The sequence below is a fragment of the Leptosomus discolor genome, chromosome 9 (assembly GCF_034619465.1).
Source record: "Leptosomus discolor isolate bLepDis1 chromosome 9, bLepDis1.hap2, whole genome shotgun sequence".
Lineage (NCBI taxonomy): Eukaryota > Metazoa > Chordata > Aves > Leptosomiformes > Leptosomidae > Leptosomus > Leptosomus discolor.
The window spans coordinates 32,335,120-32,355,482 of NC_141399.1; the positions used below are offsets into that span (position 1 = coordinate 32,335,120).

The 20,363-nt window shown below is 35.8% G+C and overlaps 1 protein-coding gene across 1 annotated transcript in view; it reads right to left on the reverse strand.

Moving 5' to 3' along the window:
- The window catches only part of DIAPH2 (diaphanous related formin 2), a 248,566-nt gene that overhangs the window by 188,215 nt on the left and 39,988 nt on the right, over window positions 1-20,363 (reverse strand). Inside the window, exons 11-18 of the mRNA XM_086470539.1 lie at window positions 19,844-19,954; window positions 17,889-18,007; window positions 17,046-17,162; window positions 15,836-15,954; window positions 14,450-14,514; window positions 12,519-12,623; window positions 9,444-10,031; window positions 3,232-3,346 (exon numbers count right to left, since the gene is read on the reverse strand). Of these exons, the coding sequence (XP_086326665.1) occupies window positions 3,232-3,346; window positions 9,444-10,031; window positions 12,519-12,623; window positions 14,450-14,514; window positions 15,836-15,954; window positions 17,046-17,162; window positions 17,889-18,007; window positions 19,844-19,954 (1,339 nt within the window). The remainder of the gene's footprint in view (window positions 1-3,231; window positions 3,347-9,443; window positions 10,032-12,518; window positions 12,624-14,449; window positions 14,515-15,835; window positions 15,955-17,045; window positions 17,163-17,888; window positions 18,008-19,843; window positions 19,955-20,363) is intronic.

A 20,363-nucleotide genomic window follows, 5' to 3' on the forward strand; every position in this document is an offset into this window, starting at 1 on the left:
ACACCAAAGTTTCATTCTCACTGTGCCAGAAAAATCATTAATAGAATTCAGAGGTTTAATCAAATTTCAGTGCTGCAACCTATATGGAATTACAAATTTTTAGTAAGCGTGTATATTGCTATCATTTGTTTTACTTCAGTTACTATTCCCATTGGCATTCCAAAATGCCGTGAAATACAAGATAGTAAACACCAAGTCATCACAATTGCTTTTGGCAATTGTCAGTTTTCTTCCACTTATCCATTTATTTGTTTTACGTTCTGATTGTGCTATCAAGAGAATACAAAATGCATTTCTATTTGTTTATCATTCTCCTATAATGCGTTAGGAGACCACAGCAAGAAATGGGACTAAAGTAGAAGAGAAATTTGATCCTAGATAATGCTTAAAATAAGTATTTTGGGGATTATTAAGCGGCCTGTGGCTGTTAAGGTAAAAGGTGAGGAAAAATCATGAATACCTTTTAATGATACTGTTTCCAGATAGCAGTTGCAGAAAAACGTTGCTTGTGGAATGCAATTATTTAAGCCTGTGCTGCAATAAATGCTCCGAGACTCGACTTCTAGTAGGTTTTCAAGTCTCAGGAAAAACTTGAACCCAAAGACAGGCAATACTAACTTCCTCTACTAGTCAGCCAAATAAGATTTTAATATCCTGGGTAATATCTACTAGCAGTCTTCCCATCCTTTGTTATGGCATGTTATTTTCTACAACCATTAACGGAGAACAAAATAATGAAGAGCAGGAAAAATACCTGCAAGGCTATCACCACCATAAGCTATCTGGCGAATTTCTGGTTTTCATAGTTTTAGAACTGTGCGACTACATCAACAAGAATTTCTTCTCATATGAAGCCGACAGCTGTGTCAAAATTTCAAGAAAGATTTTTCAGCATTTTTAATGAAGAAGCTTTTCAGGAATTCAGAAACATTTCTTCACATTTCCGATGAAAGAAGACAGCTCTCAAGGCAGAAGCTTGTCCTTTTCATTAAGAATGGTTCAATTCCATTGTAAGTGTTATCTGCTGCTAGGGGTTCTATCCTTTAAAGGTTTTCCTGTCTTGCCATCAGACTAAAACCAGTGACAAAGTCCACATCATTTTAACCTCACTGAGATGCTATAAACCAAGGGTCTATCAAGCTTCACTACGGAAAAACATGTTAAATTACTGCAGATTACGCTTTTGTATTACTGCATGTATCATCTGAACGTTCACAGCAGAAAGTGGGAAGCATTGTAAAAGCAGAATACTAATGGCTCAAATTCAGTGACTACTGAAAAAAGCATGAGCTCTGAGTGAAAGAGTCGTATATTTATCTTACACAACTCACAGCTATAACTAACTCTTTGAAGCGGTTTCAAAAGAGCACAGAACAAGAACACATCCAGAAATAACTCAAGGAATCTACTCAAGAAATGTTTCAGGAAAGTTATGGTCCTCAGAGACCTTCCTTAAGCTGAGTTAACTTTTCAAACACTGTATTAGTATAAACTGCAGTTCTTACCCCTGAAAATGATCCAACAGCCAGGATATCACAAGTCTCTGTGCAATGTAACTTAATTTTGAAGTAATAAAATCCTCAAGTAATTGACAGAAGTGAAAGCATTCTAGTAATTCGAATTAAAACTGAAGACTCCCTATGGTTAAGATACAAAGCATCACATGAATTATTAATTCTCAAAACCAAAAAGTTAGTGAAAAAAAAAAGACAGCAGCATAAAAATGCTTACAGCCAGTACACACATTCACTTCAAAATCATAAATGTGTTTGCTTATTCAGATTTGGCCTATGAACACTTGATATATCCTGACTCCGTCCACCTTCAAGAAGGTGTATCATGTTCTAACTGCGTGATAAATGAACAAAAGATTTGTAGCTAGACGAGGAATTCATTCTTTCAGTATCTACCACTTCCTAGACTCCAATTTGTTGGTTTCCTTTCTAGCTCCTAGGTAACCATACTTCAACAGTACTTGCTTCTTTTCAGTGCCTGAAACAAATAACTGGTATATTGCCATATATGAAATCCCGATCAACTGACCATTAACCATGGATAATGCTGAAAAGACTTGGAAGAGGCTGTGTGCAGCTTCAGAAGTACTCAAAGACCATTTGAAAAGCCAGAAAGAGCAGAGGGTGGTAGTAAAGTATCAAAATTATAACCAATACTCTGTTGTTAGTAACTGCATTCCCAAATTAAGATATAAATATTATCATCATAACTCTTACTCAAGTGCTTGATAAATTAATGATTTTTTTTTCATCTAAAACCAATAGCAGAAGAGCTATTTACACAACATACTGAGCAGCCTGTTACACTTGACAGAAAGGTCCAGCATAGTTATTATTCTCCCTGTATTGTTCTCTCTAGTAGTCAATCAGACCCATTTCACACTATGTTCCAAGAAAAATTGGTAGACTATCTGACACTTTCCCATGGTATCATGCGAACAGTTTAAAGAGTGTGCACTCACCCATTCAACCCTTTGAAAACTAACTTGCATCATTCATTGCAGTTTAACTGTATATAGCTTTGGGAGGAGGATACATCAGATTACACAACACAAATTTAAATACTAAGTAAAGGAGTATATTTAAAGACTTTTTATTAAATGAGAGCTGCATATAGTATTCAAAAATTTTTTTTAAAAAAAAGGAAAGGCTAAGGACACAAGCACAAGAACTTTGAAGAGAACTATGGTTTCAACCCACATATCAAGAATCATGACTGTAGGCATATTGTTGAGTTCTGACTTTGTGATTCAACTGCATATTGTAATTGCTACGTTGAAGATTTTGATTTAGCAGAGTGATACAAGCAAGCATATTTCTGTTACACAACAAACCCTCCACGTGTGGAATACCTAGAAGAATCTGACAACTTACAGCTCCTGCAGGTAGGAGTATTAATGCAGATGAGCATGATTTGGGGATTAGAGTTTAAATGTAATCACAAATTAAGTTGAAAAAAATTTACATCCATCTGCAGCACACCCTGCACTTTTAAGAGGTATTATTACAAAAGGTTCCTAGCCTTATGCTGTGAAGTGAGGGAGGAGCAATTCTTGTAACAGACTGCCATGCTTAATAAAAATGTACATTTTAAATCATCTTCCTGCTACAAAGCCATTATATGAATTCCATGGTATTGCACAAAGCATAGAAGAGGCTGTCATCACGCAGTTTAAAACTCAACAAAAGGTTAACACAAAGTAAAAGAAGAATATACCTTTCATCTGTGTTCCAAAGGTAAGCGCCAACTTTGCAAACAGTTCCGGGTTTTCATATTTATCTTCTTCAGCTTTTACCCAAAAGCTGTTTTCTGCTATCTCTTGAGGCTCAATCTGAAACAAAAATGACATCTCCAAAGTTAATAACTAGTATCTGCAATAGCCAAATTAAAGACAATGCTAGCAGACTTTTGTGACAATCAGACTGAATTAAGTTTAGGTTTGTTCCAGGCATTACGTGCTCTTAAAGATGTTTCCTGAACAAAACACAATCAGATGAACTGCCCTCTATTTACACAATGATTTTTATTATACTTCTCCTATTCAACAAGCTTTCAAACATGCTTGATAACCTATTAGCATTTGGGTTTGAAATTGTTCTACCCTTCCCTTGATTAGTTTCTAGACAGTTCCCAAACTCTTCACCACTGATTTGCATCAGTGCTACTTGAGAACCGTAGAATGAACAGTCTTCTTACACTGCCAGAGTAAGGGATACCTTATTTGCAAATGATATGTCAATACAGACCTTTCAGTGACTCAATATTAAGTCTGTAGGAATAATAATATTTTATATATCAGAAATAATTTTATACTTAATATCACTTTTTTTAAAAAATAGTTTTCATTTTTCAAATGTAAACACAGACTTCATTGCAGTACCTTAATTTGATACCGGCTATGTTAAAAGCCAGTACTCTGCAATATAGAAGCTGAAAGTCAATTTTACTCTTCATGAATGACTCAGACCATCTATTTTGTTTTCAACTGTTCCTCTTCCAGTTTTTAAAGCCTTATCAATTCTTGTTTATGAGTTTGTTTAAATGCTAATTAATTTTCAAGGGCTATGTAACTTCAGAAGTATATGCAGGAAATTTACCAATACTGTATTTGCAAGCCTCCCTACGATTTCACTGCAACACATTGGTCCTCCTCCTTTTACCATGTGATCAATCTGTTAATGATTACCTGCTTTACCACCAGCTACAGGCAAGTCATTTTTTAAAACTACCTTAATCTAATACTAATGGTGAAAACAATTACAACAAACAGCACTAAATTAAACAGTAAGAATTTTGTTCCCAAAATGATGTCTCTTTAAAAGTGATGATCAAAACCACTTTCCTATAAGTATGCAGGAGTCCTTTGGCACCATTCTCAGAGCACTTAAGCAAAGTGTCTATCTGCAGTTACTTTCCATTGTCATACACAGTGGTCAGGTGTACACTTTGCAAATTATTTCTACACATGAACATAACTGATTACAGTGAAATTGGCTACAATGACAAATACGTATTATAAACCAAAAAGCTTATTTGTCTCTATGTTACAGGATAGTAATCCGAGTATGTTTCACAGTTACAAAACTTGTGCAATTGACTCTGGAATTGGCTATTACTTAACAAGGACAACTGAGTGTAGGGTGCATAAGCTACATGTACAGCAGAAATTCTTCTTTGCTTAAGTGAGATGCTTAAATGAAGACACAAATTAATCGTAGGAAAGAAGCTATCCTAACCAGACAATGCAGTGGCAAGCAAAAAATGAGCAGCAACTTCAGGAGAGAATTATATTCTTAATCACATACAAATTCCCCGCCCTGCCCCTTAGGAAAACTAGTAAAATATAAGTCTGTGATGAAACCTATATTCTGTAAGAAAAAAGTCCAGATAGAAATACCCAAACAGATACAAGGGGTAAATATAAAAATCTAGAAGTTACAGATCATGAGAGAAGCTAACTGAAATAATAGCCACAAAATGTTTTCTCAAAAAATACATTTTCTAAAACATTAGAGCTCCATTTAAAAAAGTAAGAAGAACAATCTTTAAAAAGGAAAAAAATCCAGAAAATAGTCTGGTAGAAGCTTTGAAGAGAGTAATCTTCTAAACAGAAAGAAGACAAGGACATTCAATGGTAAAATATCTTCAACAGACAATAATCTTTTCATAGGAGAAGTGACTTTTTTTTTGTAAAAGGGTTCTGAACGTTACAAAATTGTGTAATACAAATGATTAATAATACCACATGAATTAAAACAACTGTTGTATGGCTAGATGAATTTCAAAGGAAAAACACAACCTCAAATCTCTGGATATCAGCACTGGTTTCAAATTTAACAATTACTGAAATTAATACGCTAAAAATATGGTTGACTATTTTGAAAATCTGTTTTTAAACTACTACTGCTAGACACACTTTCAGATTATTTTGGCACATGTCCAAATATTTGAAATCCAGTGGCAAAATTCTAAAAGTAAGTTGTAAACATTAAGGCTTCTGGTAAAAGAAACTATAAACTGACATGTTATGCAATTCCACACAGGTTTTATCTCAACCTTTTAGACTCCTCCTTCCAAAGTTGGTGGGATTAATCATTCATGATACTACTCTTATTCGTTACCCCAAAGAAAGAGTCATTTCCCTATTCAACATTTCAGGATTTAGAGAAGACAAAAACCTAAGCTCATTTTTTATTTAGAAAGACAATTAAGATAACTTATTTGAAAAAATCAGAGGACAGACTAGTTCCTCTTCCAATAGTAAACTTCTGACATTACTAGATCTTGAAAGGTTTTGCTTGAAGTGGTGAGGCTATATACTCAGAAATGATACAGAGCAATATAACTTGAATCACCTGAAAAACCCTGTGCGAAAAACTAGAAAGATTTCCAAATACAGTCCAGCGCCGTTGCCCTCAGATCATCCATTTTACATACACTTTTAAAATTGAAATTCCATTGCGTCTGACAGGGCAGATCAGCTATGTTAGGAACTTGATGGACACACGATCCCATGTCCTGACAATATTATGAACACAGTCTGCAAAGGCCTGTTATTGCTATGCAATGATGTGATTCATTTCAGAGGCTTCATATGGAAAAGATATAGCACCTTCAGCCAGGAGCAACATCCAACATCCCATGTCATCCAGCTCCATCAGGACAACATAACAACCAACTTTACAGAAAGCTATGTTATCTACATCCATACAAATTTCCCAACAGTTTTACCAGCTGTGAAACATCCTGAAAAAACCTGCACTACTTCAGAGTGCAATTTAAATTACACATTCAACAGTTGTTCAACATTAAATTGCAACTTACAGTCAGCAATGACCACCTGTAGCCACTTAACATCTTAACTTCATCAACAATTTGAGTTTACTAAGCTCTTGGTACCAACACTCTATTGAGACAGAATATGGTTTCCAAGGGAAGTGCGACACTAGCTGCTCGTAGAAAGATTTAGTACCTTGACAAATATGTAGCAAATATCCAGCCAAACTACACTGAAGTCCAAGCTACAGCTCAAACCTGATGGCATGCACTATATAAAAGGTCCTCCTTTGATTTGCCTTGATGATTCGGTGACCTCTGTATTTTCTCCTACAGCAAACCTCAACACATCTATCGTGTTTTATACCACTAAAAAACTGCCAACCACAAACTCCTTTTAAAATGTGATGGTTTAGTTTTGATGACAGATGCAACTATCTAGTACAACAAATTTATTCCCTTTGAATGGAAGGAACAGTGGCTATACTGATCAAAAAGGGATTTTAAAGCAAGAGGTATGCAAACACACACCTGAGTACTTGCATACCTTCTCTTGTCTCAGAGTGACAAATTAGATTGAAGTAATAACGAGTAACTGCTCTTACAGGCTAGTTTGCAAATCAAGAGATAGTGCTTGCTGTTTACTGCTCAAGTAAATGTTAGTATTTTAAGATGTTTCAAATAACAAACCTTGATTAAAACCATGTTAAGCCTATGCTGAAGCTCACATTCATTGGAAGTTGGTGCCCCAACATTTCACCTGAGCAGTCCCATAGCTCCTCCCAGTGGCCATAACCCTGCCCTCTCATAATACTAATTTGAAAGAACCTGTAACATCAAGAGTAATAACTTACCAGTACCATTATAGCACAGATACTAACATTTTCTGAACTTACAACTACATTTGACATCATGAACTTAGAAGGTTCTATGTGAACTAGCATTCTGTTATCGATGTTTGAAAACTGCTTTAAAACTACTCTTAACAGTTTGGATTTACGTGCGCAACTTTATGCAAAGCCACAATTCCCATTCGCTGCACCTAACAGAACAGTGTCCTCTCTTTTCATTTGGGTAATCACAGTTTTTCACTCTGCTTTGATACAGACCAACAATACAAGGAACCCTGCAGAATATGAAATTCAGTGAGCATTCACCCACTGATTATACTCCACATCCTTCAGACAAGACACAGATCTCCTCTCAGACCCGCCCTTATGACAGGGCCAAAAGAGAAAGAAAACACAGCAGTTACCTATTGGCACCTCCTGCTGTCAATACATAAATCCACTGAGCTTAGCACACATTCTCTGAAAGTTCTCATGGGAAGAAACCTCCCGCTCAGCAATGTGTAACCCACAGACCTTTCTAAAAGAATTCGGTATTGGAACTAAGTTAGCTTCCTGGAATATTCATCTGTCAAACACCAAAACACCAAGTTCTGCCAACAAGAATCTCACTTAAAAATTCATTATAGTATACAGTATCAACTACAATTGTAAAGGAAAGGAGAGGGAAGGAATATCAGCTTCAAAACTCTAATAAAGCCATGACTAATTCAAATTTAATATTAAACCGCATACTGCTAAATCAAATGCAGTAATGATTTTACACAGAACTAGACAGTTAAACATTCATTCTAGTAAAAATTTCTTCAATGCTTACAATAAAAACTGAGGCTTAATAACAACATTGCCTTTAGAACCTTCTGATAAGTTTTGCAAGCATCTCAACAGGGTAAACACCTGCCTTTCTCAGAGAAAGAAAAATGCCGTTAAAGTGTGTTTTGCAGTACAGCTATCACAGAGAGGCAGGTAAGGTAATGAATGTCAAACTTGCTTTCAAACTTCCAGAATACATCACAAGAACAAAAGAAATGTGATCACAAAATAATTGGCTTCATTTCTTAATTAGGTGCTTTAATTTATAGTAGATGACTATTTATTCAGAGGACTGATCTTAAAATAATTTTTAACCTCATGTCAAGACATTTACCCTTAAACAGAAAATTTTAGTAGTTTATGTCTGTATACTTACTATCCTGGGAAGTATAGTTATTCCTGTAATTAGGAAAAAATGTTTTGCCAATGACCTCCCATCCTTCTATTTTTAAGCTAGTCAAGTTTTTAAATTTCATGCAAGGCTTTCAAAATGAAACTAGATAACCCAATGAATTTCCACCATAGTGGTTTCACTCATACTTCATTTTTGCAAGAAATTAATAAAGGCATAACCAGAACAATTCCTGCATTGTTCTGTCGAGAACATATCAAAAGGTAAAATTAGTCTCTGAAAGCCTGATCTACTTTCGACTTAGCCTCAACAAAGAAAGAAAAAAAAAAATCGTGTAACACACAATTTATGGCTCCCACAGCTTGCTTCACCCAGAGAACACAGGACTAAAATCAGTTCTGCTTTGCATTGTCTTCCAAAATTCCACGTACCCATTCATACCAAGGTTTACTGTATTTTATACCTAGAGACTCAAGTAAAACCTCTTAATACATCTCCTTTCTCAACATTCTCATTTCTCATATAAACCTACTTCAATTAAGCAAACAGCTGTACTTATCCCTTGACTCAAGATCCTTCTGTCAACTCCTAGATTGTCAAAGTTCTAAATGCCAGTCTTCCCAACAGTTTTCCACCCAATTGTCTACTTTAAGATTCATTTGCCCTGTCCTAAAACCCAGCAATACTTTAACTCAACTTTTTGCTGAAAAAAAAAAGTAGTAACATGATTTATAAAGTAAACATTTTAATTGTTCAATAACTTAAACCTGCTTTAAACACAACATTCTACCTTTGAAGTGCTCACTTAGCAAGTCAAATACCAATTACAGCTGAAAACATGTAGAACTTCGCTCTATACAAAATCGGACAAAATTTTGACAGCTGTTAGCTACAGGCACCCCCAGAATATGGAGCGTTATGGGCTCCTGGCAACATTAAACACCTGGAGCTTACTCCATAGCATAAGGTGTCTGAAAACCAACACCAATTGAATCACAATCACTGAATCAAAAATGTTTTGGAATTAATTCCCCAAACAAGAACACTATTAACAATCTAGTGTAAACCTAGCCCATTACCTCCTTCTACCTCAAAAGCCACTTTTTAATCAATGGGAATAAAAACAAACATTCTAATACCTTTGACCAGTTGATTCTCTTCATTGTAACTTCCAGCTTATACTTTTTCTTCTCCTTCATCCCATGTGGTAAAGCTGGCATGACCGGAAAGGGAGCAAAAGGAAGACCTCCAAGCGCTGGTGGCATTGGAGGCCCACCAAAAGGTGGTGGTGGAGGAGGAGGTGCTGCTCCACCAGGTAGCGGCGGCGGAGGAGGAGGTGCTGCTCCACCAGGTAGCGGCGGCGGCGGTGGCGGCGCTGCTCCACCAGGTAGCGGCGGCGGCGGCGGAGGCGGCACTGCTCCACCAGGTAGCGGCGGCGGCGGCGGAGGCGGCGGCACTGCTCCACCAGGTAGCGGCGGCGGTGGAGGCGGCGGCACTGCTCCACCAGGTAGCGGCGGCGGCGGTGGAGGCGGCGGCACTGCTCCACCAGGTAGCGGCGGCGGCGGTGGAGGCGGCGGCACTGCTCCACCAGGTAGCGGCGGCGGCGGTGGAGGCGGCGGCACTGCTCCACCAGGTAGCGGCGGCGGTGGAGGAGGTGTTGCATTTTCACCTGGTAGGGTTGGAGGTAATGGTGCTACTTCTGTCAGTTGACCTGTCACGCCTGGACCCTGAAATACAAGAGAGGAACTGTCTTCATTAGGGTGGGGAGGAGGTTTAATATGAAGCCCTGTAGTCAACTGTGCCTCAGGAAAGTGAGCAATTCAACCATTCTCCTATTTAAATAAGAAGCAATAACAATAGATTATACCATGTACCATAAAACTGCCAAGTAAACTGAACAACCTAACACTTTTATAAAAACAAATTGTTTCCATTTTAAAGAAAATTTAATAGTAGCAGTAACATTTCAGTGAACAGAACAGCATTTTATTTCTTACCAATGCACAAAACATTTATCCCACTTAGGATACTCTGGCAAGATAGGGCATCAGAGATGGTAATGACCACGCTAAATTTTAAGACTCTGCTGGTGGAAAAATTTCCACAGAAATACTGCAGCAGCTATTGCAGTGCAACAGGTTACAGGACCACAGTTCATAACTATCCTGACCACTTGTTTGTGGGGGGGGAAAAGCCCCAAACAAACATGCTTTCTCTTAAGTCTGTCTGCAGTTGTTTCTGCAGCGATAGGAAGAAACAAAATTGCAATACACATTCTAATAAGCTGCAAAAGGAACAATAAAGAGAAACAGCAGCAAATTAAACCACCAGAGAGGTTTCTGTTGTGGTAACACAGCCCTAGCCTAGTATAAATTCCTCACAGATCTTTGTCCATCAAGACAATCCGTTAAAACACTGTATCACGAGCTATGCACAAACCGCCATATGAGCTCAAATTCTATTTCAACTATTAACTAATTTTTAATTACAAAATTATTATAGGCTGTTCATTTAATTTTATTTGCATAGTATTTCCCTAGGCAATTATTTACTGTTTCTAGTTTAAAGGAAGCAAGAGTTCATAAAAAAATAAATAATCAGAGAAAAATCTAAGTCTAAAAATAAGTGCCACAGTTTATTCTATGGGGACCATAACATGAAAGAAAAGGTGTATGTACTAGAAAGTTAGTGTGTATCATTTTAACTGTACCATTACTGTGAATAAGCTGTAATGTCTGGATAATCTGAACTTTGTTAGAATCGATGTAACAGCATTAATAATTAGACTAAAAATAAATTTTTGGCTTTGCACAGGGCATGTGTTCCTCTGGGCCATGAACTACTACACAAGTTGTAATGCAACAGTTGGGGAACTCATTAAAACAGACTGTCAAATTTCAGTGTAACATTATCGTGTAGATATTTGTAACAAATATTAAAGTTTTTAAGAACGAAGTGTGAACAGAAGTGTTGGTGTGTGAAAACAGAATAGGAAACCATAAGACACCGCAGGTTACAACTATGTCTTGTGTTAACAGCAAAGGACACAATGAACAGCAATCCAACTGTTAAATGCAATGTAACGTGCTTATGCTAAACTGAGAAGGCCAGTGGTCAGAAAGGCTATAGCACAGCCAACTTGCCAGCAGAAGACCAGCATCCTGAAAGCACGATGATGGCAACCAGTAACAGCACATCACCTGCTATTCTTCCTCTTACTATCCAAATATGAAGTGAGACTATATGCATTAAGATATCCACAATGAGGAAAAACAGCAACAGGCAGATCGTGCCTCGCATTGAAGGAGTAGGAAGTAAGACAGGCTCCGGCAAAAAGATCAAACCACAGTATCTGTTGGTTCCTAAAGGGTATAAGACCTGTCTGAAACCAAATTCATTGTCATCGAACAAAAGAAACCCAAGAAATATTGTGAGGACTCAACAGGCAGCACATCTCGTCCTCTCTGGTTCACCCGTCATCCTAGACAGATCACTTGGAGATAAAGTTTTGGTGCTTTTGAGCAAAATTCATGAGGAAATGAATGCAAGTGGAATCCACTTTGCTGAAATGAAGTATCACCTTCTACCTCCATAAGATCTTCCATTTTTTGTTACATTTACATATGAGACTGCATAAAGCTACTGTAATACTCATTTTAGAAATTCCTAGTCCAATATCCAGAGTTAAAAAAAAACCCAAACCAAAACAAACTGTTGTTATCAGTTGCATGCACATGCTGACAGGTATGTATATTCTGTTTGCATGCACATGCTGAAGTATATTTATATTGTGCACACACAGCCATCATGATTTCCACCTTCACAATTCAAGTACAAAGCCATCCGAAACAAACACTTTCTGCAAAACATACAGTAATGTTAAAGCACAAAGAAGTACTTGGAGGAAAACAACTCAGGCTGGATTCAAACTTTTCATAGCCTAAAGTAGTTTTTTCCTCAATAAAGCAACTATCTGTCAATATTTGATATTCAACAGATGTTGAATATACTACTATTCGAAAAAATGTTAGCTCCGTTAACTGTACTTAATAGTTTATGCTGGCTTAAAAACAAATCAATACAACTACAACATACATTACAAACTCCACAGACACAATGCTCCTACATAATCTCTTTTCAATTCCTAAAAAAAAAATAAAAATTATAATTAAAATTCAACTACTGTGTAACTTACTATGATTTAGTTTTATTACCTGGGTTCGTAGCTGTTTGATTTCTGTTTCAAGTTCTTTGATTTTCTCTTCTCGTTTCTGAAGCTCCGCTTGTGCCTCCTGTCGAGCTGTGAACTCTTCATCAAACTGCAAGGATTAAGCAACACAGAAATGTTTGTCCATTTATGTCTACACTACATACTATACTTTCAGGAATTCTTCGAACAGTATCACAACTACAGCAATAGATGTACTTTTAGCTTTTTAAAAATAAACTATTTTTCCAGTAGGTGTTCTCCTACCACATAATTTCTTCCATAAGTCATGACACAGATCCACTCAGATCTAGCTACTTAGTACAGCTCTAAGTTCAAAAGGTTTCCTCCCCTCCCAACAGAATATTGCAGACTTCTTAAGCTAAACTCAAGTACACATCTCATGCAGCAACCTTAAATCTGAAGGAAGGCGTGTGCAGCTTCAGTAGTATCATCCATAAAGTAACATAAGAAAGAAGATATCCAAATAAGTCAGTGATCCCTTCAGTCCTGATGTCCCCATATAAAATAGAAGTCCAGATTACACCATGATTGTGAGAAATTTGGTGTAAATTTTCATCCTGCTACTGTTTGCTAGGCTTGAGAGATTATTAGCATCTTTAAAAGCTTCTGTAATGCATTCTTCCACAGGACAAAGCAACTTGTCACTAGAAAGAACATATGCTGACTGCCACTAACAAAGTACATTATGATAAATAACTCTGCCAGGAAAGTATCACAAAATTTGCTTTCTATAAAGCTCAGACACCATATCTCCTATTAAAAATGCATCCACACTTAACATTGAAGAGAGAAAAGCTAATGACTTTATTCAACTTGTTTGAAATTCATAATCATCATGTTCAAGAACATGCCTGCCTTTTGGCCTAAAAAGAATCCTTAGACCAGACCAAATACCAAATTTTGAATGCTTCTAATACACAACATGTTATATGAACTTTAGTGCTGTTGCAGCTAACACAGTACATTCAGCATTTCATATCCTTAGGCAGGATATGATGAGCTGAGATTAACAAATTACCTATTAAGATAATCTAGGAAACAGAAATTTCATTAACTTGAGAAAACATGTTGTAGCAAGATACTTTCAGCACAAACTCCAACAGCGATAAAGCACAAGGGTAAACATTACTTCAGAAAGACCCCCCAAAAAATGTATTACAAGAAATACACTGATCTGGAATTCTTCCTATAGAAATAATTTTAAATGTCTAACCTCTCCTGTATCTACTAATAAACGAAAATTGCCCATCACCCATAAAGGGCTTAGTTATGAAGTTCCTAATAAAAGAGAACTGGACCAGAAGAATAAATCTGTTAGCAAAACACATTCCAAAATGCACTATAAGATTCCTAAACATGAATAATAAGGAAATAAATTGCTCTTCTTCGTAAGATAATAATTTACCATGGGCATTATAAAGAAATAAAGCAGTATTTTAATGTTAGCATCTCTTTGCCTAAAGAGTCATTGCTTTTTCAAACACTGAATGACACCGCTTTTCAATAAGTTTCTTCGGGTTCTAAAAGAAAAGCTAGATAAAGACTTATGAATATTTTCCCTCCAATTTTTATTTCTTTTTAAGCATATACCTACACTTCAAGTATTTAACTATGACTAAGTATTTCAGGACAAAATAGCAACAAGTGGAATTTTTCCCATCTCTTATCTATGACAGAGGAATACAACTGAAGATATGTACAGCTAACACTATTCAACTGCTTTTGAAATCAGAGTAGCCTGGAATCTGAGCCTTGTACATGCACAAAAAACCCTAAAACTCAGAGAGCTACTAGATGTAAAAGAACATCCTGCCCGTAACATACACTATTTCCCAGTTTCCACTAAGTTTCTACTGTGAAATAAGCCTGCCAGGCTTCTGTTCCATACTGTAAAAAGTGATGATTAGGACTTACCTTTCTGGAAAACTCTGCTGCTTTCTTTTCACTCTCTTCTACTTTAGCTTTGTCCACACATGCATCTAGAATATAAATAAAACAGCACATGGAAGTCAAGTAAAACGTATCACAGCTCTGAGGTGCCTTCTAATCATAATTACTCTATGACCCCATGACACAAAAGCAACTGTCAAAAAATACAATGTATTACTAGGTTGCTCTGACCAAACATTTAGTGAATTATTTTGATGAGCAAAAATCTGTAAATATAGAAAAAGTGGTGAGGACACATGACCAAGGAAGATCTCTGACAGATCTGAGTTTGCATGCCCTTCTTTTTCATATAAATTACTACTAAACAAGAGATTAAAAAAGGATTTTTACACTAGTATGAAGTAATAGTTACTTCTGAGATTTCAAATTAGAAAGCCTCCTTTCCAGATTAGGAATCCAAAAATCAAGTACTTCTTTATTTCAGTAAAATTATTTCGTGAGCAAGGAGAATTCGGACAGACTGTGAAGCACAGATTTCCTCACTCAACAATGGTACAAAGCACTTCTATTGACTTTACATGCAGTGAAAAACTCTAACCATTTTATAAGTGGGGAAAAAGCCAGTAATCATATATCGTAGGTAAGAATTGGCATGGGGAGACAAACCAGTTATCCCTAGTAGTAGGAGGTCAAGGGCAACAGAAGGCAAGGTAAAGTAAGATCACATGATCCCATTCCTAGACTCATAAGTGAACAGATAATCAGAAATTCTTCTTAGATATGCAGTATACCTTTCAGAAAGCCATTTCCACCCCCACACACACCCCAAAGTCAACCTGTACAACACCCTTTCTTTGCTCCTTCTGTCTCATCACCAAAAAGAAGTTTTCCCAAATGTGTTCTCCAAGCACAATTACTTTCCCCCATTAAATATTTACTCCAGAGATGCCCTTGCATTTAAAGAATACAATCTTAAAAGCATAAAACAACACTTCTATATGATGCTAACTGCCACTTAAATCATACATACTGAGTAGTTTACTTTAAACTAACCTCATATATTTGGAAAATATTACTGAAAATATTCTTAGAAGGAAACATATAACAATTATAAATCCACTAACTATTAACGCTAACGTAAATTTTGCTATTTTTAACTGACCTGAAACTCACAGAATTTATGAAGAAGGAATTTTTTATTATTAAGATTATCATATATTCAGTTATAAGTCAAGAAGCAAACTTCATCAGTGTCATTCTATTAACGGCTGCAGAGTTTGTTCTGGCTTTCTCCGTAAGTACACCTACTCCCAGAAAACTGAAAAATTTCACACAGTTAAGTCTAGACAAAATACACAGAAAAATGTGCACTTCAGTAAAACAAAGTAAAATTGCTTATAGTATACAAACCAACAAGATGAGTAAAATCCACATCCATTCTTCCTCTACATTTAAAATCCGGGTCCATACCACTGCAGTGCAATACTATCTGTGATACGCATTCTTCTATTATCTTGTAATACTGAGGTCTAACAAAGAACACATTTTACAAGATAGTAAGAACATGAACAATCATTTATGCAACATGAAGGTGGGGAAAAAAGGGGCAACTAACTCCTGATATATGAATTACATAATTGCTGGTAAAAGGATCAAAGTAAAGGACTTCTTTGTACTCTGCTTAATAAAGCACTGTTGTCAGTTTCTCAGAAGGATATCTGAAGAAGTTCTAGACTCCAAAAAATATTCTGCACTTTACATTTATCCTTTGCCAGTCAATAATCAATAAAACAGACAATGCCTTTATTATTTTCAATATCCGCTGAAAGAATTCCATCACTGGCAACAGTAACAGTATTCAATTACTTAGAAAATGAGTTAATTATTAACTTAATTACATGATACACATCTCTACACAACACCACCAGGAACCTCTAAGATTAGGGGATTCTGTGCTCAAAATTGTTATTTCTTACTGGAGCAACATATTACACATCAGCTTCACATATCGTTGAGCTCTCAAAGTAGAAAACCCTCAAATCTAAATTCATGATATTCCAAACTTTCAAATTAAAAAAAAAAAAAACTAAAAATCTAAAAAGCAAAGATTTCTCAGGTTGTATTTTACTTCTTTATTTTATCATCTTGCACATCAACTGTTTTTATCATCCCTTTACAACAAAAATATTACTTCTTAAAACAAGCTTTTGTATGGTGTACTTTGACCCTCTAAGACACTATGAGATGCACATAAGAAGCTTACACTGAAAAGACAAGATACAAGGCACTGCGGAAGTATTTTCAATTATTAGTTACAGAACTAACTTCCAAGTTCTTTGAAGTCATGAAGCTATCAAACTTGATTAAAAGTGCTCAATGAGTTAGGAGATTTTGGGATAAGGGTGTTAGAATAAGGTTCAAACCTTTGAAATAAGCATTGTTATATTTAACAGCTTTTCAAAATTAACATTGAGCAGAAAGAAAATAACACATCAGTTACAGAGCAACTACTCATACATGACTATGAGCTACTCAGTTTACCAGAGTCTTGATTTCTATTCTTCTCCCCACCCCCTCCAAAAAAAAAAAAAAAAAATCAAACCTGACAGCTGACATTTACCTGACATAGTAATCACTCCTGATGAGAAGGAAATGTTGGAGAATTGACAAGAAGTAATTTTCAGAAGAAGTATCTTTCAACATATTATACAGTAGATGAAATACTTCATTCACATCAGTGCAAACATTGTTAAGGAAATATAAGGACTTGAAAAAAAAAACCCACCCCACAAACAAAAAACCCACCACCATATCCCACACCCAAACAAACCAACCCAAAACCAAACCCACAACGTAAGAAAACACCCACCCCATGCCCAGTTGCCTGGATGTTGTTCATATTGTTCTTGAAGAAGAAAATTACCCATCATTACCTGTTCTGTAATGCAACAATATTACTTGTTAGTGATTTTATATTCCTCTCATTGCTTGCATCTATCCTCCACTGCTCCTCAAGTACCAGGCACTACTCTTAAAAACTGCATGTAACCATTCTGAAATTACGTAACTTTAAATGTACTGCTTCTTCACAAGATGTATTATGCCTTCTCTAGTTAAGTGCTTCAGAACCTACTAGAAACATTGCCCAACTTATTTATCAAAAGCCATTTTTCTTCCAATTTATAATCTTCTATGAGTGCAATTTTATATCTTCACGTATTACAAGCCTGACTTTAGCTTCATGAATGTTATTTATGAAAAATGAATTCAGTTCTCAATGACTTACATATGATAAGCGATTTTAAGTACTAATTTTCTAAGTAAGTTTTTACCAAAAGACAAGCTGAAAGAAATCTGCTTGAGAAAGTCCTTGACAAGATACACAACCATGATAAATAAACTGCATGCAGAGCATTCTAACTTAGGTTCAATAAAGTTATAATACCATTTCTATAAAGGATATTCCATTTCAGCTCTGATATCATTGAGACGATGTGACAGTTCAATTAAGTCTTCTTCTTTGTTCTCATCAAACACTTTCAGCTGAATATCAAGCTCTTCATTATCCTTATCTTTCAAGCCCTATTTTTCAAGGAATAGTATATCTTAATTTTCCATTTTCAAAAGCAAGAATTCCCTCACTTCGAACATTGTATTGACAAAATGTAAGTCATTAACCTCTAGAACAGGAGTAAGCTGTATCTCAGTTTATTACCATTGCATAGCTGAGAAAAATTAAGGCAAAATATCAGCAAATAGAGCAGGTATGGGCTGCACAACAAACATGAAGCCTTTAACTGAGTTGAATTCTCGTAATGGGTCACAGTTACCAGTTTATGCTTGTTAATGTCAATGTCAATGGTTCTTTAAAAAAAAATAGCATAAGGATATTTCAAAACATTAATGAAAGTGAACTTAAGGCTACAGAAGTGTAAAGAAGATCTGCTTACAATTTCTTTTAAGTTAACCTAGATCGTAGCATAAAAACAACCATAGTACAATGAGAAATACTAGAGAAGTAAAAAAACAAAACAAGAATTACTACTTGGAGCAGGGAAAAATTTGGTTTTTCTTCTAAGAAACACAATTTTTTTTTTGTTCAAGAAACTAGCATTTATCAATTTATTGAAAATTTACCCCTAAGCAGAGATATGTGCATGAACTCTTCCTAAGATGCTTTATCATTAAGAAAGTTGCCTTCTAATGCAAAAAAACCTTCTCTACCTCGGACATTCACTCCCTGCAGAATTAGTCATCTGAGCTCAATGTGTATGTTGTAATTAATACCTTACAAATAAACAGAGCAAGATAGCATTGACTATTTTAGTTGATATTACAGTTTACATGAAATATTAATTAACCTTACTAGAGACAGAATTTTAACACAATAGCATTTTTGAAAAGATAGTTATCACTAAATATTAATTGCTTTTAAACTCATACAGCTGTACATCAGTACGCTCCAAAAAGTTTATCATTATTTATTACAATTCATTTTATTGGCAACTAACTAACCCTCAGTTCTTAAGGTTTAATCATTTATCGATCGTGTAAACTAACTTCCAGTAGATTAAAAAACCTAACAGTACTGTAGAACAACTGGAAGCCTCAAGAAAAGACACACACTAATGTATCTACATGACATAAAACCTAAATATATACCCTAAGAAAAATTAACCTACACACATCAGTAAAAGCTGAAAACTGAAGGCTTTTATTCCTAACAAATGTTGATGATTCAAAACTTCACATCTGAGAAACTGTAAGAGTACAAATTCTGTTTCAGACAAATGTAAGCAGGTACCCTTTCCCTCATCTTTTGTGAGAAACTGCCGAGTAGCTTAATTACACAAATTCTTGATGTAAGCATTGGAATGGTTTCTTGGTTAAGAGCTATAAATCTACCCTTAAGTCACAAATATTCACACACAACTACCCATAAAGGCATACTTCTGGGCAGCTGCATGAAGACATGCAGTCTTGAAGAGAATGAAGGAGTTAATTTTTTTTTCTTAAAAACTCCAAATGCATTTTCAGAATGCAGATTAAAGAAAAATAAGATTTCACAGAAAACAACAGGAACGGCATATACAAAGAAAGTTAATACAAAATTGGTTCCACCGCCAGACTCACATTCACTGCATGTGCTTTGAGCTCATTACACTAAATTTGACTACCCTAATTTAATTCATAATATACTGACTTGTTTCAACTACCATTTTAGTTTACATAGCTAATGAAAACCTAAACTTGCAACTATGCAGACTGAAAGCAGATTTGGATTGATAGTCCTTACCAGGTCTGACCTTCCCCACCCCAAAATCTTTCACATCTGCTACGCTCAGTAAAACAATTTGGTTATCTTCAACAAGCACAAACAGTTGACTCGTGATCAATTCCTATATACAAATGACTTACAGGCAGTATTTTCTTCAGGCCACAACGTAAAAACTCATTTCTCAAGTGTATCCTGAAATCAAGATCTTCTGGAGATGTAACAAGGGCATTGATGAGCTGCATACAGGCTACCTGTTATTTGAAATACAGGCAAAAACTTTAGTACGTATAGAGTGAAAATAAAGACTGTATTTGGCTATTTCATTTTAATTATAAAACCAAAGGTCAAGAGATAGATACTATCAATTATGCGGCAAACATGCAACACTTGTCTTTGGTTAATTTAAGCAACATCAAATATTCCTCTGTTTTCATATCTTGAGTGTTTCTGTCACGTCACATAAAGGATCATACTTCATTTCAGAAAGTTATTCCCACACTACAGTTCCACACTCCAACTCATTTTCTTTCTCCTCAGTAGTCGCCAATTTCAAAACAGCCTGTTCTTACAGTAATCAAAAACTAAAAAAAAACCCACCACACAATTAAAAAAAAAAAAAACCCACACCACGAACAGGCATACACAAAATAATTCACAACA